This window comes from Salarias fasciatus, chromosome 17, assembly GCF_902148845.1.
Source record: "Salarias fasciatus chromosome 17, fSalaFa1.1, whole genome shotgun sequence".
In the NCBI taxonomy this organism is placed as follows: Eukaryota; Metazoa; Chordata; class Actinopteri; order Blenniiformes; family Blenniidae; genus Salarias; species Salarias fasciatus.
The window spans coordinates 3,986,556-4,012,210 of record NC_043761.1 but is presented as its reverse complement, the minus strand read 5'-3'; the positions used below and the strand labels follow the sequence as shown (position 1 = coordinate 4,012,210).

Here is a 25,655-nt window from a genome sequence, read left to right as displayed (position 1 = left end):
CAGAGGACATAAAACCAGCTGAGGAAATGATTTAATATGGATTCTTCACAGTCAGCCGAGAGACGGGCTCAAAGGAAACACACACACACACACACAAACACACACACATATACGTAGCTGCTTCTCTGTTCAGAGCTCCATCGAGGGACAGACTTTAACGCTGGCTGTTATCTCCAGTACCAGGAACCGTCTGCAGAACTTTTTGACAGATGGACCGAGGACCTAACAGCGGTACCCAGGAACTCTTTCAGAACCTGAGGTCATAGAGTGAAGTTTTTGTCAGGTGCAGAACCATCTGGTTCTAGTTCTGCAGTACTGATCGTATCTGGTTCCAGCTCGGGAACCTCCTCCATGTTTCGGACACTAAAACCGTGATGTTGTCACCTTCATCTCATCATCTGCGGTAGTCTTCTTCTTCTTCTTCTTCTTCTTCTCCTCCTGGGTTGGTGTTCTTCCTGTTTTCTCACTCTGTCATGAGCCTGACTGGTAGATGGGATTGCCGATCGGCACCAGGTCGGTGCATAACATAATTCAGAGAACCTCCACACGTGTTGACATGACTCCTCCTGATCCGCAGAGAACCAAATCAGCCCGGAGCAGGACGTTTTCTTTCCGTTTCCGATTGGTTTTCTGAGGTGGTGTGGATGAAGAGCGACGCGCTGCACTGCCAGCAGAGTGTTACTGCGACTCCCAGTGAGCCTGTGACGGAGCAGAGTGGGGACCGTTCCACAGGGAGACGATGGAAACACACACACACACACACACACACACACACTAACAGGAAAGCGCCGGGGGAAGCCTGTTCTGAGCCTAGATTTATTCCCTACAATTCGTCTTCCGCCAACACGATTCAGATCGAAGGAACGGTGAAGCGGTCGCTCGACGTGAATCCGATCCACGACTCAGCGTTTTTCACAACCAATCAAGAAGAGCAAATCGATCCCAAACACTCCGTCAACTCGAGGCTGTTCAGGGAAATGTAAAAGTCAGTCCCAGAGGAAGAGGATCAATATTCCAGGACTTCATTGTTTATAACCTCATTTTTTACCCTGCGTGTTAATTTTCCTTGTTGCCCAAATGTGTTAAAGAAATAATGTTATCAGTTGCAGTATTTAAATCTAAATTAAGTAAATCGTTCAGGTTCAGCCACAATGTGAACTATGACCTTATCTATCGAGGCAGCCTCTCTTGATTTTCACACAATTAGTCAAAAGTTGGCTGCTTTAAGTACATTAACTGGTTTCATCTTCACGTGGATTCTTTGCTTTCTTGTCTCTGAACTGGACACAAACAATCCGAAGGCCCCTTCAACGGTTTAACCAATGAGCAACTTTTCATACTTGTTAATTCAATTCAGTGTCTACTGACAGGCGACAATAAGACGAAACAAAGTCACCCGACTGACTCATAATCATTCCACTAACCAAGTAACCCACCACCAACCCAAGTGAACAACACTTAAACTGTGTGTCTGATCCAGCGCCTGACCATTCCGAGGAGGAGATAAAACATGAGATATTTAAAATTAAACCTGAAAAAATAAACATACAGAAAACTAGTTCACTGCATTAAAAACAATAGCGATCAAGAAAACACAAAAGCGTGAGTCTTTAATTAAAAACCAAGCTGAAGAAGTGTGTTTCACAGTAATTGGTTCATTAGGCACATGTCTGCGACTGCCGTCTCTTTCGAATCAGAGCATGTAACAGATTATAGTCCGTGAGTCATCTGATAGTGGGCTCCAGCCCAGTGTGTGAACCATGGCAGATTAGCGCCGGCGGTGTGTGTGTGTGTGTGAGTGTGCGTCTGAGTGTTGGAGGGGAGAAATAATGGGATTGAAGAGGATCCAGATCAGGAGGTTTAGCAGGATTCTCAAGGCGATCGCACCGAGAATGCGAGGAGGAGGAGGAGGAGGAGGAGGAGGAGGAGGAGGAGGAACGTGGGAGGTGCAGGTCAACTCGCTCATCACAGAGAAATCCAGGAAATCTCCACAGCGCTCACACATAAATACATGCTATCAACGGATGACACAGCTGCAGCGTAACCACGGCAACCGTCCTCATACATACATGATGGGAAGCATCAACTCAGCCCGTGAAACTGACAGGCTGCCGGCTCGCCGGAGTTCCTCCACAGGCTGAGAGCTCTCCCATCGGCCCTTCCACTCACCGACAGAACAGACTGGAAGGGAACGAACTCCGATTGTTTGACCACTTTCACGTCTGTAATTTCTTTTCTGAAGCCTAAATATGAGAAACGCGAGTAAAGAATGGAAAATAATCCAAAAAAAAAACCTGCTGCTCTTCAGTGTGAGTGGACTCTAATGTCATGAAAGGCCACAAAGAGGAACATCTACAAATCAGCATTTAGGATCTTTCCCAAAACGCTCACTTTAACTACCATAAATGTGATTTATTTCATTGTTTATTTTCTCATTTTCCGTGTGATTTGGTTTGGTATCATTGTGTTTAATGTGGAACCATGTCATCTAGGAACTGATGTTCAGTGTGTGTTGAGCATGGGACTGTTCTAGAAGTGACACATGAATGAAGATCGACGCAACAAGAGTCTAAAATTTAGTGTTTAAATCAAATAAATCCTCTTTAAAAAGATTAAAAGTACATAATTCAGAACAAAAATTATTTATTGTTCATTTTTGTTAGTGGTGAGTGGGTAAAGCTATCAGTTAACTGTGATTATGGAAAATAAAAAAGCCGTCCGTCGATAATATTTTACTTTTATTAAATGTTTTAAGCATAATTAACTCCAATTCATAGATGTAGAGATAGCCTATGTAGTAGTATATACATTAAATTCCATTTACTTTAGGAAATGCCTGCATATAAGCAACATAAACACATCTATTATATTAGAAAAAGCCATTTTGAAGACAGTTTTCACACTTTAATAATCATTTGATGAATAAAGAAATCAGGAATACTCCAATACATTGCGTAAATATCTTCTTTTATCAACTGTACAAAACAGATCAAATGTTAACCAATAGTGATAATAAAAACGTGAGAAATGTGAGAAAAGAGATGAGTCAAACGACCTGACCTGACGACCTCCGGCCCGAACAGATAACAGAAGAGTCAGTAATTATGTTTCTACAATGATCAAATATGAACTTCAAATAAAAATAACTTAAAAAAAACAGTTCAATTGAGTTAGTTTCATAGGAAAAGACTGGCAGGAAAAGCTATAAATGAAGTGTTAAAGGTAAAAATAAAATGAAAATGATTCATCAATATTCTGATAGTTAATGCAACTGAACACAGCTGTGTTACTGAACATTATCAGTAAATACCGAACAGATGACAGTCCCACACACACACACACACACACACACACACACACACACACACACACACACACACACAGGTCAGACCAAAGGTGGGGCTGCAGTGTCTCATTACTATCTCTCTGACTGAACACTGTTGACTTCAAGTCTTAACAAGCCGATCACTGCACACACACCTCCACACACACACACAGCAGAACAGGCCACGTCCACAGTATACAGTGTGTGTGAGTGAGACACACACACACTCACACACACACACACACACAAAGAACGACACAACCCCGTCAATTCTTTTCTCTTTCAGCAGGACTGAGACTCATTTTCGCATCAAATCCTCTTTTAAAGCCACTTAATCTGAGTCTGCGTTTCTTTTAATCAACTGTCACCGTCTGAAGTGGAAATCCAGCCACTCCACGCTCCGCCCAAATCAGTCCGAGGGTGACCAAGACGATCGGAAATCAATGGAAAAGCATTTTCGGGCCGCTGGAGCGCCGCCATCGATTTTTTTTGAGTGGTCAAAGAAAAGCAAACATGCCAAAGCGAAGATTCTCTTCAATCTATTTTCAAGAATACAACAAGGTGGGCTCGAGGTCGATAGAGGTCTCAGAATCGTCTGTAGTTGTCAGTGTGTGTGTGTGTGCATGTGTGTGTGTGTGTGTGTGTGTGTGTGACCACAGCTGACAGTAATGACTGCCTCATCCTCAGGCTTTCTGCGGAGCCTCGTTTTGATATATTCATTAAATTCAGGTGAAAACACTGACAGGCTGCAGGTCTCCTGCCTCCGCCCACAATCAGCTGGGATCGGCGCCGAGCACAACGATGAGTTGGACGAGAGCGTGAAGGAGGGAGATGGGAAACACTCAAACTGATTCCAGCATAATTACGAGGCCCGAACTGGGAGATAACAGAGAAATGTGAGCAGGTCAGATCAGGGAACTTAAACTGTGATACTTAAATTCATATTAAAAAATGGTGGAATTACAAGAATGTCTGTCCTCAATCAGAAAAATCTTTTTTTACGTCATATTCCAGTGTGGAGCCATCACATGTAAAACCGATGAAAGATCAGTGAGCCCCCAACGGATTTCTGATTGGTCCAAACCAGACAGCGGTGGAGGCGTTGCTCTCTATGGGTTCATTACTGAAACAACCAACAGAACCAACTAGAGGACCAACGCGAAAACGATGCCCTTTTCAGCATTTCTGCTGTTTCCGTGGAAACGGACATCGTTCCAGAACGTCGCAGCGCGAAGGTGAAACTTTTCTGAATTGAAGCGTCTTTATTCGACACGCAGGTTTGCTCTGCTTGAGGGTTTCTCAGCCTCGGCCTGGGAGAACTCCCCCGAGTCTCATTAACGGCCCACAGACGGGGGGTGGAGGGCGGAGGGGTGGAGGGTGGAGGGGCGGAGGGCGGAGGGGTGGAGGGTGGAGGGCAGCACCGGCTGAGGCCGCCTCTCCTCGTGCACGCTCGTGCGCCGGTTGAACTGTGATCTGTTCAGAGCCACTGAGCCGCACAACCCTCCTCTAATCTTCAGCCTAATCAAGTCCTTTTCAGGGCTCATTCCGCAGATATCTGCTGTAGCAGCGATGATCAACAGCATCCTACACAAACCCAGTTAGCAAATTGGAAAGATTGCATCATTTTTTCCAGCCAGAAATGGGAACATACGTGTGAATTCGTTCTGTCTGAATGACTCTGAACACGTTTCATTACACGGTGCTCATATTTACATGATGGTAAAGGGTGGAGGAAGAGAAAACGGGCCGTTCTTTAAAGCTTACACACTCAGAACTTAAGATTAATAATTCATTCTCAAAGATTTACAGAGGGGAAAGAACGGATTAGAAAAAAAGGGGCTTAAATCTCATTTTCTATTCCACACATCAGAATTTCTCTTTGGGAAAACCAGAGGTCAACCTCGTGCACATAAAGTCAAAGAGATGTTTCTACTCTGGTTTGTCTTAATTTGCATGATGCGCTGGTTTTGTTTGTCAAATGATCTCAGCCACGTCTTTTTTTTTAATGATCTCAACATAAATTTGAAACGGACAGCGGATTCTGAGGGTCATTTATGTTCCTACAAGACTGAAAAGCATAAAACTAGAAAATAATAAAACATCTGCTCAGCATGAATTATTCCCACAGTGACATTTTACACCTGAGCTATCAAGGACGGCCATAAAAACTGTCTGAGGCTCCATAAACGAGGGAATTGTGAGTATCTGAAAAATCAGATGTGCAGAGAGACATTCGTCAAGCAGCAGTAAAAACACCGACGCTGGATCATAGCAACTCGGCAGCACCTGAACGGATCGAAAACCTCCACACGGCGTTCAGGCTGTGATATCTGTGTGACACGAGAGGATTGGTCCGCGGCTTCTCTTGCAGAGCTGCAGCTGAGAGGCTGCGATGCCCCCGGCGCCGACTTTCTGGTTCAATTCCCAGCTGGACGAAACCTCGCTGCACGTCGCTTTCTCCTCGGCGTGGAAGGAGGACGGCCCGCTGAACGTTCATGCCAGCCGGTTCACTCTCATCGCAGCAAACTAACCCACCCCGACTTCCTCCTCCTCCTCCTCCTCCTCCTCCTCCTCCTCCTCCTCCTCAAGTTCTGGTTGGTTTCCAGACTGGGGATCAGACGTGAAGTGACAGGCGTCAGAACGGCCGTCTCCTCGCAGCGGAGCTCTGCTGGCGCCGCCGTGAACCGGCGACCTGCACCGTCTGGGTTCGGAGGGTGAGCAGGTTTGGTGCAGCTGATGGATGAATGTGTGAGTATGCATGTCGACACACGCCGCAAGTGTCTAAGTTGGCGTGCACGTGCCTCGACGTGGAACTGCAGCCTCCTCTGGATTGTTTTGAACTTCACTCAAACCCTGTTTTCCCCCCCGATGCTCATCCGAACCGCTCCTCCGCTGCAGCGTGACGACAACGAGAGTCGACGTCGGCCTTTCGCAACACAAACTTTGCATTGTAAAGCTGGAGGATGTGGAGACGAGGCCCTCGGCGGAGAAACACACACACACACACTCCATTAGTTCCAAAATCAGACTGCCTGTGCTGTGCAGCTGGATGCTTCTCCTCTAATCCGCTGTTATGTGTTTGTTGTAATCACACTAATGTCTCTCAGCCAACGACGCTAATGATGTCTGACGCTGTGTTTGGAGAGGAACGTTAAAGTCTGTACGGAAGATTTACCAAACTGGAGGGATCATTAAATCACTGCTGTGCTCTGCTGTAGAACACAACACCAAAGGTCCTGGTTCCACGATCACACCTCAGGAGTGTTTCTTCAAGCCGGAGGAGCCGAAATTAGCCGGGCGGAGAGGCGACGCGGTCCACACATCGATAACTCACACCGCCACAGAGGAAGGGAGAGGTGCGGACGGACATCCGGCGAGAAAAACAAGAAAATCAATCAGCTGACGGCTCTCAGCTGGAGCTCAGCGCGAAACACAAAAACTGCACCGACACACAATCTGTATGTTCATACAGCTGCAAAGAAAAAAAAAAAAAAAAGTTGTAATCCCAGCTCCTCTCTCTCCCCTTCTCCTGTAATCTGAGATTTTAATCTCTGCTTTCCAGAGCAAAAGATTACCCAGCATCCTTTGCTATCTGAAATGCAGTGCAGGAGGAGGAGGATGTTGAGATTTTAAAGGGTGAGGAAGAGGAAGTGATGATGATGTGAAGTGGCATCTGGAGAAGAGGAAGAGGGCAAAAGTGAGGAGGAGAGAAAATAGCAGAGAAGCTAAAGGTCGAGGTTTGACCTCCGCTGGTGGACGGTCAGGATGGGACCGAGTCCTGCTCAGGTCACGATGTGGCCTTTAGCGCAGCGTCCGCAGCTGCCGGTTCCCCCTCGGAGTCAGGAGCCCGAAAATCCTCTCAGGGCTGAATTTCCAGGCATCAGACGCAGATTCTGATCATCGGACACAAAACTGTGAGCTCCGCACCGCCGCCGCCATCAGGGAGCTTTACACGGAAATGTGAGCAAGAACGATTAACCCTGAATGCTAACGGACTGTAGAGGGAAAACCATGTATACACATGGAGATCATGCAAACTCCTCAATCCAGAGGACCCCGAGCACCACACTACAGCACTCTGCATCACACCACAGCACTCTGTATCACTCTGCATCACTCCTTCCTGCTTCAACATGTCGTCGTCATCAAACCCTACTTAAAAAAAAAACAAGAAGCTGAAAAAAGAAATCAGGTGTTCTGGAACAGAACAACAACAGAGGACGTCCAGAACACCGGGATAAGACAACCAATGATAAAGAGCACACACGTATACACACACGCACACACACACACACACACACACACACACACACACACACACACACACACACACACACACACACACTGTACAGCCTGTACTGTTTTTAGATGCCAAATACAGCAAGAAAGAGTTGAGTTGTGTTCCATTTCTGGATGTCTGATTCAGAGCTTAACACCATTCTGCACTTAAAACACACACACGCGCGCGCGCGCGCACACACACACACACACACACACACACACACACACACAGTGACGTGGGAGTGCTGGCACCAGTACAATACGAGCCGGAGCTTTTTGAGATACGACTCTGCGACTCCCCGTGCATAGTAACCTCGTACATGTGTCCGCACAGTCTGAACCAACGAGAACACACACACGCGCGCGCGCGCAAACACCCCTGGGAGTTACATAAGAGTGACTGACAGGTGTGTGGGAAATCTCTGAAACACGCAGGACTTCACTTCCACACTGGCGTCCTGCCGGCCGGCTCCTCTCAGTCCTCGTCCGACCGGAATCTGTGTTTTAACACAGAAGCTGACCTGCAGCCGGCCCGCCGCTGAGCTCAAGCCTGAGTTTCTAATCCGCAGTACTGACTGTCAACGCTCTGACATCTCACACACACTTCTGGTTGAGTATGTCCAGCACTGTCTCTGATAATATGACCTCCTCATACAGACTTTAACTTAATAGTGAGGATTTATATTCTATATTCTAGAGAATCAAATCTGTAATAAATTGTAAAATACATGTGATTTTGGCCAGTTTGATTATGTTGAATAGGCTTTATGAAACACAAATGGCCCACAAGGTTGTTTTCTTTTTAATGAATAGCCTGAAGAGTGTTAAAATGTTCACACACTGAGCCGAAACCCTGAAGTGTTTTTGAAAGGTGGAGCTGTGAAACCATTCGTCCACGGTGAGGGCCATCAGCTTTTCACCGCTTCCACAGCACATTTTCATCGACTCTCCCTGGCAGTACGCAGGCACGGCGAACTCCTCTCCTGATCCACATCTGAACAAACACGTACGTCTGCAGACGGCGGCTCTGATTGCTCTTTCATCCTGTCAGATAATCGCCTCCTGCTGGAGGAGCTGCCAGCCCTCCAGCAGCCACATCCACACAAAGCACGGGCCGATTCTCATTCGCTTCGTAATGCCGGTGATCGGTTACCGAGACGCAGCTTGAGACTCGTGCAGAAGCTCTTTTCTACATCTGAGGAGACAGAAACGCCAGAATCCACAGTTCCCCTCTGTTTCTCACGGCGCGATCCGTCCATCTTCCGAACCGTCAGCCAGCGCTCTGAAAGCCCCCCGGCCCTGCGGCCCCCCGGCCGGCCGAAACTCTGAAATATTCATCCCTCCCTCCCGTCCTCTGGAGGCTCAACCTGGCTGACGGCGGCGAAAAGCAGGTCAGCGGTCTGAAACAGGGCTGACGCGGCAACACACACAAACACACACAAATACGAGTACAGTCGGCGAGTCAGGACAACACTCCGGACCCAGACGCCTGGTCTGGGTTCAGGTGTTCACGCGAACCGAGGCGTTGAGGTGACGACTGCCGGCACTGTGGACGCCACAAACGATGGACGGTGGCTGAGATCTCCGAACAACTCGACTGGTAAAAAGATTCCTTAAAAAAACGTATTAAAAACAAAAAGTAGTGAGGTTGTAGTGGTTAGCACTGGAGCCTCACAGTGGGAAATTCCCGGTTCGATTCTGGGCTCCACTGGGTTTTATTCCAGGTAATCTGGTTTTCCCCATCTCCCAGTTTACAACCTTCACAATTTAACCGGCTCCAACACACACACACACACACACACACACACACACACACACACACACACACACACAAACACACACACACACAGCTCAGCAGGAGTACAAACTGACAGCGAATTAGCTTTGTACGACATGACTAAGGGGCGAATAATGCTGAGTGTGTGTGTGTGTGTGTGTGTGTGTGTGTGAGTGTGTGTGTGTGCAGCCTGGGATGCGTTTGATGGGCGCAGCATTTGTGCGTCCGTTAATCCGCACCATGTTACTCACACACCCGGCATCACTGCTGGTGTGTGTGTCCATTCACTGTCAGCTTAGTGCACTCAATCTCTAATCCACTACAAGAGGGGGGGGTTTGGGGGGGGCAGAGAGAGAGAGAGAGAGAGAGAGAGAGAGAGAGAGAGAGAGAGAGAGAGAGAGAGAGAGAGAGAGAGAGAGATGAAACATCAATAATTGTCAGATCTTCACATGGGGTTTTTTTCCCGCCGTCTTCATAACTTCGTCATGTTTTCCCCGATACGGCGGGAAACAGCACAGTAAAGAATCCCACCGGTTGCCGTGACAACAGAAGCAATAGTGCGAAGTCGGGGCTCGCACCTCGTCGCCCCGATCACCAGTGAAGCGAGCGGAGGGCGAGGTTCACTCCCCCCGTTGGGGGGGGTGCTGAGCGGGCGGACAAAGGCCGCGGCCGGGCTCGTCACGGTGATTTGTGGCGCTGACGGACTCTTTGTTCGGTGCGTCGGCCGAGCGGAGAACCGCAGAACCCGCCAGCAAGGCACCTGCTGCATGGAGCGGCTCCCATTCAGCCCGTGGATTTCAATTAACCGGGATCAAACCCAGCTGATGTGTCAGCTGTTACTCCTGCTTTATCACCAACACAGATCAATATTCAACCTGAATCAGAAACGCAATTAAAACTGAAAAATTCCATTAAATACTTTGATTCTGTGACGCAGGCGTCACCGAGGGAGTTAAAACTCCGAGACGTAGCTCCGATCGAAATCCAGCCGTAAAGATCCTCCGCCTCCCTTTACGGCCTGAGACCAGGAGCGTCGACGACTTCTCAGCCAAAACCAGCCAGAGGATGTGAGTGAGTGACAGAGGGCAGGCGCTATTTTAGGAAACTGCAAATGAATTCCTGTTGTGTTTGGGCCAAGAAAGAGGAATTAGACCTCGGGAGGAAAAGACAATCCGCCTTCTTTCTCTCTCTCTCTGTCTCGAGTCCAACAAGACGAGGAGTCTCAGAAACACACACACACCCCCGCCGGGAGAAAGGACCAACAGGAGGAGGAGGAAACACTCCTCATCCCCTTCCTCCACATCAAACACACACCGCGCCACCGAACCTCTGCTCTGTGAACACGATCGGACGATAAGGAGGAGGACAGGAAGTTGATGCGTTAATTAAAGTCTGCTGAGGCCGATAACACACACACACACAACAACAGAGGCGATGTAACCTTTAGCTTCAGATGTTTCGATGAAGCACTCAAAGGAATCAGTTCTCACTGTCACCGGCAGTCCTATCATCCAGATTATAGCTCTTCCAGGCTGAGGCACTCTGAAGAGCCAGGACTTCCAGCTTACTTCTCAAAAAGTTGCAGATCTTGACCTTCACAGGGCAGCCATAGCCTCTGACCTCCCCGTGACCTCTGGAGCCGCAGGGAGAGCTGCATGATGGTTCCACTTCCTGCTTCGTTCTGCATTCACCGGTCTCTCTGAACCGAAGCGTCGTACGGACGAGTCCACGGTTCGTCGGTCTCTGTCGAGGAAGTTCAAACCTGCTGCTCCAGGAAGTTCAGCTGCGTCTTTTGAGTTATTCTCAGAGCTGGAGTCACTGAAGTGTGTTTTCATATCTCTCCGCACAAAACCAGAAGCGAGAGCCACGTTTCAGCCACTTCACTCATGCTGGATGTGTGTAGGTGTGTAAATAAGGCCGTCTGTGTCTGAAAGGGAGAAAATGAACTTCTCTCGCCACTTCCCAGCATGCAAAGCAGCCATTTTCCTCCGACCTGCAGCTCTTGACAGCCCGTGGCTGAATCATATTCCGTCCGCAAACAGATATGCTCTGAACACTTTATCTGAAGGTCCTGGCGGTGCGGGAGAAAGGAGTGTGAGTCAGGAGGGCCGAGTGACGCAGGATTCAGAACCACCTGAACCGGCTCGCTTATCCAAGCTACTACCGCAGAAAGTGACTCCAGTACAACGTAAAATCAGTTTTAATGAAACTTTCTGCTGGAAAATCCAGCGAAACGTCCATAAAACTCCTCCTGCTGCTGTTGCATTCTGGGTGTTTTTGCTGACAGCCTGGCTCTGAGGCTAGTCTGACAGCATCCAGGTAGCTCGCTTTCAGGTTGGCATCACCGATATCTCAGCTCAAGTCTTAGTATTGCAGAAAAAATGTTATGTTTCATTGGAAACGTTTGATCTTGCTTGGTGGTTTGGCCAGATTGGAGCCTGCTGCTGGCCTGTTTTGGCCCGCGGGCCTTATGTTTGACACGACTGACGTGGAAGGTAATGGGCCGAATCCATAGTAATTAAAATCACATCTCTGGTCAAATCGACGGGTTTTCTCTGTGTCTTCAGGCAGCTCTCCTGTACTTTTCCTGGATGCCCTCCACAATAAGAGACACCCTGACAGTTCCAGACCCAGGAGCCTCTGGGCTTCTGGGGGATCAGCTGACTGGAAACGGCTCCTGACTGAACTCCTGCAGAGCTAACTGACTGTTTGGCCTCCTCGCCTCGCCGGGCTCTAACTCCCGTGGCTCTCCAGACTGTCCAGACTGCGAGGACGTGCTCCTGCAGACGCCGGCAGGACCCGGAAACACACACACACACACACACACACACACACGGTTTTCACTGTACGAACGCCGGCTTGTACTGTACGTGAGGACAGATCTCCGCTCGCGATCGACAGACGGGAAAAACCAGCCGGACCGCCGGCTTCGCCTGAGGGTTCTCAGACAACAAGCAGCAGAAGACGGTCAGCGCTGGAGAGACGCACGTCTCCTCCTCTCAGCGCTGGACTGTTGAAAACCATCCAGCCCGGCCGTCTGTCCGATGTTTAGAGTGTATTGATCTCGGAGGTTTCATCACTAAAACAAACAGCAGCACCAACCAGTGGACCGACATGGGAACTGCATGTGAAACCTTTCCGAAACAAACACAAAAACGAAGTGTTTTCAGTTGAAACGTTGTCATGTAAACACGGCCCGACAACACTGAGACTGCCAAAGTCAGCAATTTGCAATAAAAAGTCCAAAACGTTTGGATCAGGATGATTATTGGAGTCAGGGATTACTGTTCGTTTGGATAACATGAGTCTAGGTAGGCATTGTTTTGGTCACTCTGATCCAGACACATTTTAATAGTTTTTGCTCGTGATTGTATGGCGTGTGTGGAAATATCTCCATGGGTGAGCACACTGAAAACATCAGCTGCTGATCAGTCCGTCTAAAATAAAATCCATGATCAGATGTGTTATTGTTAGAAACATGGACACATGAGAGCTGTTAAGAAAAAATAAACGTGCAGCCCTGGGGGGTCAGAATGTGAGCTGAATTCAGGAGAAGTTCCTGCATATTGATGCGAAGTCAGTAAAGGAAAATATTAATTTAGGTGTTCTTTGTTTTTTTGTTTGTTTTTTTTTAATGAATCCTGGCTGGAAGTCTCCGCACGGTGAACACAAAGCGTGTCGGGACTCGCCGGTGGAAAAAGCGGAGTGACAGCTGGAAGAAAACAAACTCCACTTCGTCCTCTACTGTCAGGATAAAGACTCTTTTTACCTTCAAACCTGCTTTTCACAGGAGATTTCACCCCTGGGGGGTGAGCCACACGGTGTGAGAGGGTGAACCCACGCAGGAGCTTCTCTGTTCGAGGCTAACAAGTGGTTAAAAAACGTGAATATTTACCATATTCCGACCGCCAGTGAAGCTGAGTCCCGACTCCCGGTAAACTTTCCCCGCAGCAGCAGCGAGCACACACCGGGCGGCTCACGCTGGGTCCGCCGTCCCGATGCGCCCGTCGGTCCGGTCCGCGCCGCTCTCCATCCCGCTCCCGCTCCGAACCGACACGCACCGGACAAACCGACGGCGGCCACGCTTCGGTTCCTCAGCCAGCCAGCCCGCCGCGGTAATCCGCTCCGAACACAGCGAGCCGGGGAGACACACTGCGAGTCTGGCCCCGCCCCCCGCCCCGGAGGGAGGGGCCGGCGGGGCATATCGAGTGCACCGCCTTTAACTAATTTATAACGAGATAACAGCCGGATCGTCGATACGGAGGATTAAATACTGCATTACTAAAATGCCAAAAATAGATTTTATTATAGAAAAAGGAATGTATTCAAATATATATTATTATTATTATTATTACAATGTAGACCTAATTGTTGCCTTTTTATTATTAATGTTGCCACATGTTTTTACATTTATTCAAATATGTCTGTATTGAATTATTTTAGAAGTAGAAAAACTGTTGTCCTGAATAACATTGAGTCTTATAATGTTTCAGTTGTAGTCATTTAGAAGTACAGCTGCTCCTCTTATTACTCAAGGACAAGCACCAAATCATCTTTCCAGTAATATGTTACTAACTGTTCATTGCAAGTGAAATCAAATCATATTTCCAGCGTTGAGGCTTTATGTTGCACCGGGCTGGATTATATGACATACTTTTACAGCCACGTTACTATCGCTTTGACAAAAGTGAACATCATTGCTCCTGCGAAGGCAACATTTATGGCCGAGCTGCATTATAGTTTATAGATACAGTAAACCAACGCCCCACACCTTCAGGAGCGTGAGTCATGCAAGTGGAATTTAATGATCTGATCTGAGGAAGGAGACAACTGCTCTGATGATTCCTTCCTGATAGGAAAAGTTTTAGTAAGAAGTTTTAAATGGCCTGCTGCTCCTCTTCCTCCTCCTCCTCCTCCTCCTCCTCCTCATGGAACAGACAGTATTTTCATATTAAATTTTTAACTAGAAACGCTTCTCGTATTACTGAGAACCCATTCTGAGAGCAGGTGAGGCTTCAGGTTTCATTAAAATGTGTGTGAGGTATCTGTATTAAATAACTTGGCTAACGTTACATACTTGAAAGTAATACTCGACTTTATTCCAGTAACAAATCATTTCCATTCCTGTTTATGTTGTGGGGCATGCATGGTTTCTGCTTACTTTTGAGAAAGAATCCTGAGAAGAAAGTTCAGATTAAAGCTGATATTTAATGCTTTGTAGCTTTATAAACTGCTATCAAGTTTAATGTTGAATCTTAAAACTTATTAAAATGTCATAATACATGTTGCCCGTCTTTCATATGAAGTTGGTGTGTCAAACACTCACCTTGATAATCAGCTATAGACGTGACACGGGGCCGTTATGTGGGTGAATGAAGGATGGATGAATAACCCCACAAAGGTCTGGGGGTTGAATCATGAATGATTTACAGGCGCTCCAGGTTCTGCTCAGGCCCCACCGATAAAGAAACCAATTAGCGTGGTTAGCGGCTCTGTCATACGATCTGGGTGTGCTGACAGGTTACTGTCCCCGCCTGCACACATGAAGGATTCATCATCTGCTCCTGCCTCCACCTGCCATCTTCTGAAAAACACACCGTGTTTTTATCATGTCCACCTCTCGCGTGCAGCCAGGAACCCGAGGGCCGCTCTGTGTTAATCACGCTGACGAGTGTGTGTGCCGGCAGGCTGGATGCAGCGAGCGGCGGTGATTCAGGCAGCAGGACGGAGCGGGCGGCACCTGGTCCGGAGGTACTGAGGCCTGCAGGCTGCGGCTCCGGCAGCCGAACCCCGACGTGCACGCGAGTGCCGCTTCCCAGAGACCATGGCATGGCTCTGGGACACACCCACAGCAGATCAATCTCAACACCCCGATACGCTTCCAGTCCATTTCCCCTGTGTATTGATGGGTAAAGCCCGTGGTTATGTGTGTGAAGCGCAGGCCGCAGTGTTAACTGTGACATTTAATTAGGCCCAGATTGTTGCTCTCTGCGTACTTTCAAATTGATTTCCTCCAGAGAGAACAATGGCTTTGAACAACTGCAGCCTGTCAAGACCATTAAGAGCAAGTCGCTAATGCACTGCGGGACACTTGAGAGGCTCCAACGCCCGAACACAGCAACAGAGGGGCTTTGAAAGAGGAACCATTACAGCTGGAAAGACAAGGCTTTGGCTGTTCTGTTAGAATAATGCTGCTCAGAGTTACTCAAGACGGAACTTTTTCTGGAAACACTCAGGGTCCATCAAGTGAGACGGCAGAGAGCTGCTGCCGCTGCTCAGGAGCACTACGGCTGTAAACAGTAGTTCTGCACATGCTCAGTGGAGACAATAAGAACAATGTTTTCCTCCAGAGCGTCACGACTCCTGGTCCGGAACCTCGGGAGCAAAAAAACAAACAAAAAGCAAAAGCAACCAGCAGTCCATCATCTCTCGTCTCTCTGCAGCCACTCCAGCCATCTCTGTCTGCCCTGCACCCGAGCCAAACCACGCCTCACCACCATGAGGCGCTATTTTCAAAACGTGAACCTTTTATGAAACGAAAACACGAAAACGATGTGATTTCACTGGAAGCTTCGTCTGGTAAACGAGTACGTTACATTCCAGGTAATCCTCTTATGTTTTCACTTGTAAATACAAAACTCTGATCCTAAATCCACATTTCTTACTCAGAACTTTTTTCATGAACTCATCTCTCATAGTTTCAGGGTTTAAAACCAGAATATCTGCCGTTTCCATGTAAACGGACATCATGTTCAAGTTTCCACGAGAAGTTACCAGAGGATGAACCACTAACAGTCACACTTCTTCGTCTGAACGTTGAGGAACGTGGATCTGTTCTGAACCAGCTGGAGTATTTTCGACGAGCGGCGGAGAAATGTCAGGAGTTAAAGTCATAAGGTTATGCTTGCGTCAAGAAACGGAGCCCGTGCGCCTGTACATAAGGTTCACACTGTTAATCACAGGACGGCATTGTTCTCCTTCCCCACCAGCGATGTTTGTGTTCTTTATGAACTTCCTTCTCCACGTCCTGTCTCCGTCTCGGGCCTGACATCAGCCTGACTCGAGGAATAGCTGGAGACTGAGGCCTGCTCGCCGATCGGGAGGTTCTCCTGTAGGTCTCCCATCATGGAGGGAGGTTCAGACTTCAGGAATGTTACAAGGAGGGAGTCGGAGCGCGCTGTGCCCGTTATGGATCGTTCTGTAAGAAGTCTGGATGGTTTCAGTTCGAGCTGTTCCTGTTAGTTCCTCAGAAAAATTCTCCAACATCTTCATTACTGCGGCCAGAAGAACGTAGCCGCGGGATTCAAGGTTTCAGGAATTTAATGGAAGGGTTCTATAACGTTGGGACTGCTGGGGTAAGAATGCTCACTTGGTCCTTATTCAACAATGGGATGCTAAAATATTTACATTAGAATTTGGCTGAGAACCATTCAGGAAGATTTCACAATGTGAACATCAATCTGTGGGATTCTTCAATGTTCTGACAAGCCAGATAGCTGTGGTCAGAATTATAAGCTGATTCCTCTCTCATTTTCAGTAGTTACTCTATCTTCCCTTTGAGAATCTGCTCAGTTTGTAAAATCTCCTCAGATCTCTCCAGTGGGATTGTGAAGTGTTCACTTTATATGGACCAGATGGCCGCAGGAAGACTTTTCAGCATTAAAATAGATATTGTCTAAAACTGCGGGATTATTTGGGTTCAATGTTTCCTGTGAGAGTCTGAAATGTTCACATGACTGTGGTCAGAACTTAAAAGTTTGATTGTAGAACATTCAAACATTTCAGAGAAGTTTTTAGAGAGATAATCTGGTCAAAAGGGAAGGAGATGTCTGCTACAACTGTTACCAAGACCCTGGATGGATCAGTGGATGGACGGATAGGAGTCTGATCTTTAACCTGGGTGGATGGATGGATGGAGGATGGATGGGAATCTGCTCTTTATCTTGGGATTGCAGGATACTGACGTTACTCTGAAGCAAAGGTTGCGTCGGTGTTGCTGGATATTGAGATTATTGGGGTCACATGATGCTGGATTGAGCATCATTCAAAGAAAAGTCATATTATTATGATTCGGTCTCAAATGGGTCAAAACTGACGTGCATAAGAGGGATTACAGAGGCATTACTCCTCAATGGCGCTCTGCTGGAAAGGTGGATTTCTTGGTAAAGCTGCAATAAAACACACACACACACACACTCACAGAAAAAAAGAGTACATCAGCTCAAACGGCTCTATTTGATGCTTCGTTACTCAGTGGGAGTTCGACCTGTCGTTTCTGTGCCAATTCAACGGATCTTTTTTTTTTCTTTCAGCTCAATATTGACGAGCATCGAACGGCTCATTGATTTACTAGAATTTCCTAAAGAACGGGTGGAAACCTGAACAGAACAAACAATACATGACGACAGCTGGTCAGAGGTGACCTTTAGTCTACAAACCAACCTTAATCATTATAGTAGAATTAAAAAAAAAAAATCCCATTCCAGGTTCTTGTAGGAAACGCACTGCTACAGTCACTTCAGCACCTCGGGGTTCTACGATCAGATCTGGCGGTGAACACCACGATCGCTGCGGAGGACGACCGACTGATGCTTCCACACATCCAACCATTTAAGGCCTGACCTGAACCCTCGGAGCTCCTCTGTGGTATTTGACATTAATACGTTAGCCGCAGATTCTTTAAGTTCCTTACAGCGTGAGGAGTTCTGTACACCGCCGCTCCCACCGCCATGCAGCAGCTATCTCAGGATCTGTGAGGGAAACTCTCCATTCGCCTGTTCAGCTGTGACTGAGAGCAGAAACACATCCTTCTGTCTCTCTTTCTTTTCATTTCCTCTGTTCCATCCACAGACTGTCACATCTGATGCTCTGGAGATTCCATTAAACCAGGAAGAGATCGCATCTAATTAATTCCGCACTCATTTCTCCCCATTTCGGAGATGAGTGACGCATCGGCCTGAGTGTTATGACGGGTAAATTACCGCATACATCTCCCTACGGTGGTGGTGGGGAAAAAAAAGGACATTATTTCATGACAGCGGTGGATATTCGGCCGTCTTGGCTGACGTCTGAAGTGTTGCTGGACTAAATGTCGGTCTTTGCTGCGTTCAGAATGTGTTCAGTCACTGCGTCGACATCCAGATGAGCAGAGATTCAAACCGCTGTGTGCGTTCGCTCAGCGACGCCGCGCTGGAAAAACACGCAATCAGCATCATCTCAGTTGTGAAACTGACGCTTTTGAAGAGAGAAAAGTCGATCTGGAGCCGCGCTGAGCGAACGCAGCGCTCCAAATCAGCATGTTTTTCATTTCACAGAGTGTTAGTGAAAGGCTCAGAGCGGCGCAGTGAAGATGCATGTTCTACCTGTGCGTTTCTCTCCTGTTTTATTGCAACTCCACGTGTTGCAGGCGAACTGGTGACTTTTAAACTGAGGTGTCACTGTGTCTGCATCCGCCACAGAGACGGTGCCACAGCCGCAGAGCAGCGTTTTCAAAAAGTTGCATTTTCCCCCCGTTTACATGGAGATGGCATCATGAGCTGGAGGGTTTTTAAAAATAGTTGCGTTTTCAGTGGTTCTGACCACAGTTGTCATGTAAACAGACGCACAAGACTCAAAGCTGGTGTTGTGTTTTCACTTGAAATTGGTGTGTAAACAGCCAACCCCCCCCCCCCCCCCCACACACACACACACACACTCTCCCTGCAGCAGGCTGAATGAACTGAACTGAGTGTCTCTTGCTCATCTTTTGCACTCAGTAATTGGTGCAGCGAGGTCCTGATGTTATTGTGGGATTACATAACCCCCCCCCCCCATCCCCCGCCACCCCCTCCCCCAGCCAGAAACCCCATCCAAACCCGGCTTCTATCGTCAGCCCCCCTTCATCTCTCGCCCTCACATCAAACTGTCAACCTCTTGCTCGCCGTCTTTTCTCTTGGAGGGAGTCGATGCCAGCAGTTCCATTTTCTTTCAGTACATGTCCCCCCCCCCCCCCCCCCCCCAGATGAGAAAGTCCCCCGTCTGTCACCTTGCCTCTTTGCCTCTCACTTCTCTGCCAGTCTGCCTCTCCTTGTTCTTTTTTTAAACCGCCCTCATTGCCGTTCCTCTCATCCTGAGCCAGTCTCTCAATCACCTGCAGTTTCTCACTCATTTCAGCAGAGTTCAGCCGCGGATTCACTCTGAGGAATCGGCGTCGCTGTGACCCCCAACCCTCCCCCAGGGGGGGGTGGGGAGGCTGGCACTGCAGAACAGGACGGACTGGCCGGCGGGGCTGCTTTCAGAGACATGGAGGATCTTTCCACATCGTGCTGTCGATGCTGATGGGGGCCATTAGGCTCAGTAGAGGGAAAGTAATGATCCCTACCTTCACAAAAGACAGGCCGTATCGGGGAAGGGGGCTGCTGCTCGGCAGCCGAGGCAGTGACCAATCAGTCTGCGAGGCCACATGTACCGGAGGGCAGAAGTAATTAGTCTGACACGGCGTTACAGAAGCGCACGGCAAGCCGGTCAGGCCTGCCTGTGTGTAACATGGGAGCGAGACTGGAGGAGCTGAAGACCTTCCACATGCAAACACACCGCCGTGTGAAATGCAAGTTTACAGACTGAGGGAGGAAAATGGAGGGATCTGATGCACACACAGGTAAAACGTGCAAACTGCTACATCTGAGAATTAAGACAAATATTTGCATCTGAGTTCACCAAGAGCCGTTTAATCGTCTATTCACGAAAAGCCCCTGAAGCAGCCGTCGGACAACAGACCAGTGGAATTAAACACTGCAGCATCACGGCAGCAGCAGAGAGACTTTAAGGTTTAACTTCATGTTCCTGAGGATCCAGACGGCTGAAGGATTTATTAAGTTTGGAACGAGGACGACTTATCAGATTCACACAGTGTTCAGTACAGCGTGATGGATTCTGTTAACTGGAATTCAATTTCCCCTCCTCCTCCTCCTCCATTCAGTCATTTCTTCATGGGGGGGTGAGGGTCCTTTAGTCCCGACCTGGCGGGGGGACTAAATCAACGGGGCGTCTGAAAGGCCTTGCAGGGAATGAAAACCGGCCGGACAGTTTTAAGAGATTCACGGCGGTAAATTCAGGACGACTGAAGTGGAAGCTGCCTGTTAATGTTCATTACACACACACACGCACACACACACACACACACACACACACACACACACACACACACAGCGTTGTAAACACCGACGTGGCTGTGATGGACTCGGTCGCCGGAGGGACGGTTGATGGCGGCGGAGACACGAACACGGCGCTGGACGGAGACAACAGTGTTTTTCACACAGTAACATTAAATGATGTGTTTACATAGAAGAAAACGACGGCGTTCACAGGTTTCGGCACAATTAACCAAAGCCGCCTTTCAAAAAGTTGTGTTTTTAGAGACTCTGAGCCACAAAACGCTGAAAAATGTTTGCGATATGTTGATTAAATCTGTGTCGTTTGAAATTGAGCGGATGAAGAAAGAACTAAAACTCTCTCCGGGAACACACACGTGTCTTCCCGTTTCATTTCCGTGCTCGTGAGGCTCGAGTTTGGCGTGAATGTGAAGGTGAGAAGCTCCGAGCCGCCCGCCACGGTGTGTGTTCATGGGAGACAAAGGCAGCGGCGGCCGTTTGAAATGAATATCAGAGGCCTTGCTCTTTGAAAGCGTGCACAGCGGCGGCAGAGGCCTGGCTTTCATGTGCCCTGCCGCCGCCGCCGCCACCGCCACACGCCCACGCGCCCCCCGCCTCCTGACATTTCAGCCGAGGGAGTGTGTGAGGATACACACCGCCCGCCGGGAGACGCGGGCGGGTTCCAGGCCGAGGGGTCGAAGGGGCGAGCGCCGCCATTATCCTGTCAAAACACCAAGACGCACGTCAGGAGACGCCGTCACATCCAGGAAGCCGAACTCCTCCAGCAAGCGTCAGGAGGAATCAGACGGCCGCAGCTGAAGAGCAGCAACAGCAGAGATCAAAAGATCCGTCAGTCAGCTGAACATTTAAACATGACGGAGAGGGAGGAAGTCTTATTCAATCCCACTCATTCAGCTCTCCTGGCACCTGGCACACAGGGAGAAGATGCAGTCCTCCTGGGATTGAAACCCAGCCCCTCTGGCCGAGGGGTGACAGGGTAAACCACTGCAGCACCGCGTCGCAGACGGCAGGAGGGTGGAGAAACTGAAATGTGTCCATAAAGCTCTGGAATCGAAGATATTTAAAAAAAAAAAAAAAAAAGAAAAGCTGGACTGCAGCTTTGTTTACACAGCAACCCAGTTCAAAGCAGCTGGAGGACACACACACACACACACACACAGACACACACACAAGGTCATATGTTAATGAAACTGAGAACACACACATGATCCGCTGTGTTTAACTCTGATTTAACCAGACAAGTCGGTCATTAACAATTCTTATTACAGCCAAAGCAACACCAGCAGAAAGAGAACAAGCACTGCAGGCCTGACCTTCAATACCACACACACACACGCACACACGCACACGCACAACTCTAAATGGCTTTAATAATAACAGCTTGACAGCAACAGGTGGGAACATTATTTCATCTGAACCGTATTTCAGAAAAACTCTTCTTTATCCAGTAACTCGATAAAGTGATTTTACAAAAAATCATTTAGAGAAAAAAGGATGAGGATGGTTGATTCATAATTATTCTAGAGTATAAATTAGATCAAATTAAATAATCAAGTTATAAAGAAAATAGGTAAAAAAAAAAAAAAAAGAAAAAAACGTCAATATTATAGTTAATTATCTGCACAAGTAAAAAAAAATTCAAGGTAAAAAAAACTGCAGGGTTTTTTTTTCCCCCCAAAATGCATCTCTGTTTTTAATTGTATTCAGAGGGCTGTTTTTCTACCGTGAGGTCGCAGGTTCAAGTCCCCCTGCACCTGACTGCAGTTCAGTGTCCTTGAGCAAAACACCAGCTTATTATTATTAGAAATAAACCCTTTCTGAGCTTTTTGTACAGATTTTTGCTTCCTTAATGATGTGAATCAGGACGTTTTGGTCCACGTCTCCTAGTCCCACCTAATAAACCACCTCCAATATTTTATAAGACGCATTTTTAAGAACAAATGACAAATGGCTTTTTAAAAATATTCCTCAACAACAGCTGAGAGTTTCAGTTCCAGATTTGAGAGAATTTTCTGGTAAAAGGTTCACTGCGCGGCTTTGAATACACACGCTGTGTGTGTGTGTGTGTGTGTGTGTGCGCATGTGAGTGTGTGTGTGTGTGTGTGTGTGTGCTTGTGTGTGTGTGGTGTCACCAAGAGTCATCAGCGTCATCTCCTGTTGCCATGACGATAAATTGAGCTGAGGACCTGTGGCTAACATGATGAGAAACGAGAAATGGAATTGATGACTGTCTGTGTGCGTGTGTGCGTGTGTGTGTGTGTGTGTGTGTGTGTGTGTGTGTGTGTGTGTGTGTGTGTGTGTGTGTGTGTGTAGGAGCAGAGATCCTGCTGCAGATGCGGTTTGAATCAAGGCCCTGATTGGCCGGTGAAGGCCACCATCATCATCATCGGTGACGGAGGAAGGTGACGTCCGCTGAAGCCTCCGGCTGTCGTCAGACGCCGGGCTCGTACAGAAAGTCCAGACGGAGATCTGAGATCAGAGATCCGTCCCGAAGCGACCCGGAGTGGAAGACAGGAGCCGCGGAGCGTCCTCACGTCGCTCCTCCCCGTTAACGGTCCCCAGGATGAAAGTGTGTCGTTAAAAAGTGGAATTTACAGCCGGGAGAAGCCGTCAAACAACCGCGGCCAAACACAATCAAATCCAAAAAGCAGATGAGCGGCGAAGAGTCTGGAGCAGGAGGCGGAACAGAAGCTGTGAGATTCAGAAACGGCTCAATTCACCTCAATCAGGAAACACTTTTATGTAATAAACCGCTCACACACTTTTCTGTTGAACAGTTTTCAGATTTAGGGCTGCAGATTCTCCACTAATTGACTTTGGAGCAGGTCTGACGAATGCCGCTGTCAGCTGAAGAACGCCGTGTGAGACGGATTACACTCATTTCTAACAGAGTGGAAGGACAAGAAACACATTTCTGGGTTTGATTCTAGAATATAGGACCTGGAAATGTGTTAAAAAAAAGTAGCTACAGAACGCTGGAGACGAGTCAGACGGTTCTTATCTCAGTGCTGCATTAACCTGGAGCAATAAACCAGCTCCTGCGAAGACATTAAGAAGACATAAAGACCATCAATAACACAGGATGTCCTGTTCTTACAGTCTTCAAGGTGAGGGAAATAACTCACACAGTGGGCTTAACTACACTCAAAGCGACTTTTCAAAGAAGTAACGATTTTTCTATCATGTGGACCAAGATGGAGAGAAAACATTAAAGGACACAGGCGACTGTGGAATAGAGATCATCTGTAAACTGACTCAAACGTCAGGACAAGATCATAAATGAGGTAATGCTGAGAAACAGCTTCAGGAGATCCAGCAGGTCACAGACCCGCCACACAGCTTCTCCAAGAGTTTGAGGGAAAGGAACAGGAGGGAGCGATCCAAGGCGGCGTCCTGCTGCTCCTTCCTGACGTGACAGGAAGAGCCTCATTGTGGTGGGAAGGTTGCATAACACTATTTTTAATGGCGTTTTGTTGAGCTCTCCTCTCTCTCTCTCGCTCTCTCTCTCTCTCTCTGTCTCTCTCACACACATAGTTTTGTATTTCTATCCTTGTGAGGACACTCATTGACATAGTGCTTTTACTAGCCCCTAACCCTGACCCTTACCCTAATCCAGACCACAACACAACCTAACCCTAAAGAAATGTTTTTGCACTTTTACTTTTTTCAGTGACAACATGGTCAAGAAAACACTGTTTTCCTTCATTAGGACCGGAAAAAGGTCCCCACAAGGCACATCGTGCAGGTTTTCCTATCCTTGTGGGGACATTTGGCCCCCACAAGCATAGAAAAACGCGTACACACACACACACACACTGCCTCAAAGTGAGCAAAGCCTGAAGCACCGGAGGCATCCAGGCTCCGGATCCACGAGGCCTTTCTCTCTTTTTGGGGACGGAGCAGCTCGGATGGTGACGGACAGATAAAGACAGCAGGAGCAGAAACACTCAGAGTGCTTGAGCTTCACGACTTCGCTTCGTTTGAAGAGAAAAAAACCCTCAAGGTCTCTGGTTTAACCCTGAATGAACCAGGAACAGAACATGAATAAGCTCTGAGACAGACAGCAGAGTGTCGTCAGCAAATACTGAAGCTCTGAACTGACGCACAGGGAGAACATGCAAGCTTCAGAAGGACGGACTCAGACCGTGCAGTGAGTGCTAACCACTGCAGCACAGGCACCAAAATGGAGCACACACCTCATGCTCTGACCTCTGACCCTCTGCAGGTGACCTCTCACCACTATGACCTTAACTTTGAAGTAACCAGCACAGCACCTAGTGGCCACTCTGTGAACTGCGGTCAGGCCAAGCAGGCCAAAAAGCACTCGACATGAGTGCATGAGGAGGTGAAAGGGCAGCGCGTGACCCCGGATCTGACCTCTGGAGGGGTCACGGGGAACACCGAACAGGAGGCGTTTTGCTATCGATGGCACGGAGCAGAGTGGAGCGAAGCTGAGCCGTACCTCTGTCACATAGATGAGCGGGATGGCGCTGTGGTTCTTCCTCATGCTTCCCAGGGTCAAAGGTCGCGCCACAGTGTCGTCTGGAGTCTTCAGGGGGAGGAGGAGGAGGAAGAGGAGGCGGCGGCGCTGTGACAGTCGGTCCTCCTCATTGCGTCTTCTGGAGCTGAAACTCTGTCGGCTTCACTCCGGTCCCATCCTGCACTGCAGCGCCTGGCTTCACCTCGCCTCGCCTGGCCTCGCTGCCAATCGCCTGGCCTCGCCGTACCTCGCCACGTCCCGCCGCCCGCCACCGTTCACTCCTCACACACTTCTGCCCATCGCAGGAGAAAGACCACCTTAAAAGGCATGAAGGAGCCGCAGCAGGAATTCTCCTGATCCCTATCAGCCACCCTCCACTGGCCCGGGCTCCCGCCGCACGCAGCAACAACAGCCTCCGCCGCCAATCAGGAGGCGCCCGGCCAGACGGCGCACCGAGTCAAGGCGACGCAGGAGCGAAGGGAGCGAAGGAGTGTGGGAATGTGAAGTTAGAGCAGGAATCTGCCAGAGTCCCCGAGGGGGAAACACACTCTGCAGGACAGAGAGGCTGACAACAGCCTGCACCAGGGTGTGTGTGTGTGTGTGTGTGTGTGTGTGTGTGTGTGTGTGGACTCTGCACTCTTT

General features: G+C 48.4%; 1 protein-coding gene across 2 annotated transcripts in view; it reads right to left on the bottom strand.

Moving 5' to 3' along the window:
- Positions 1-25,286, bottom strand: part of tmcc3 (transmembrane and coiled-coil domain family 3) — a 34,725-nt gene extending 9,439 nt beyond the window's left edge. The window contains exon 1 of one of the 2 annotated variants that reach the window (XM_030113861.1): positions 24,996-25,286. In XM_030113861.1, the coding sequence (XP_029969721.1) occupies positions 24,996-25,040 (45 nt within the window). In that variant the 5' untranslated portion in view covers positions 25,041-25,286. Of the gene's footprint in view, positions 1-13,278; positions 13,517-24,995 lie in introns of those variants that run through there. The other variant, XM_030113862.1, reaches the window with a different exon arrangement.
- Positions 25,287-25,655: the final 369 nt, after the last annotated feature.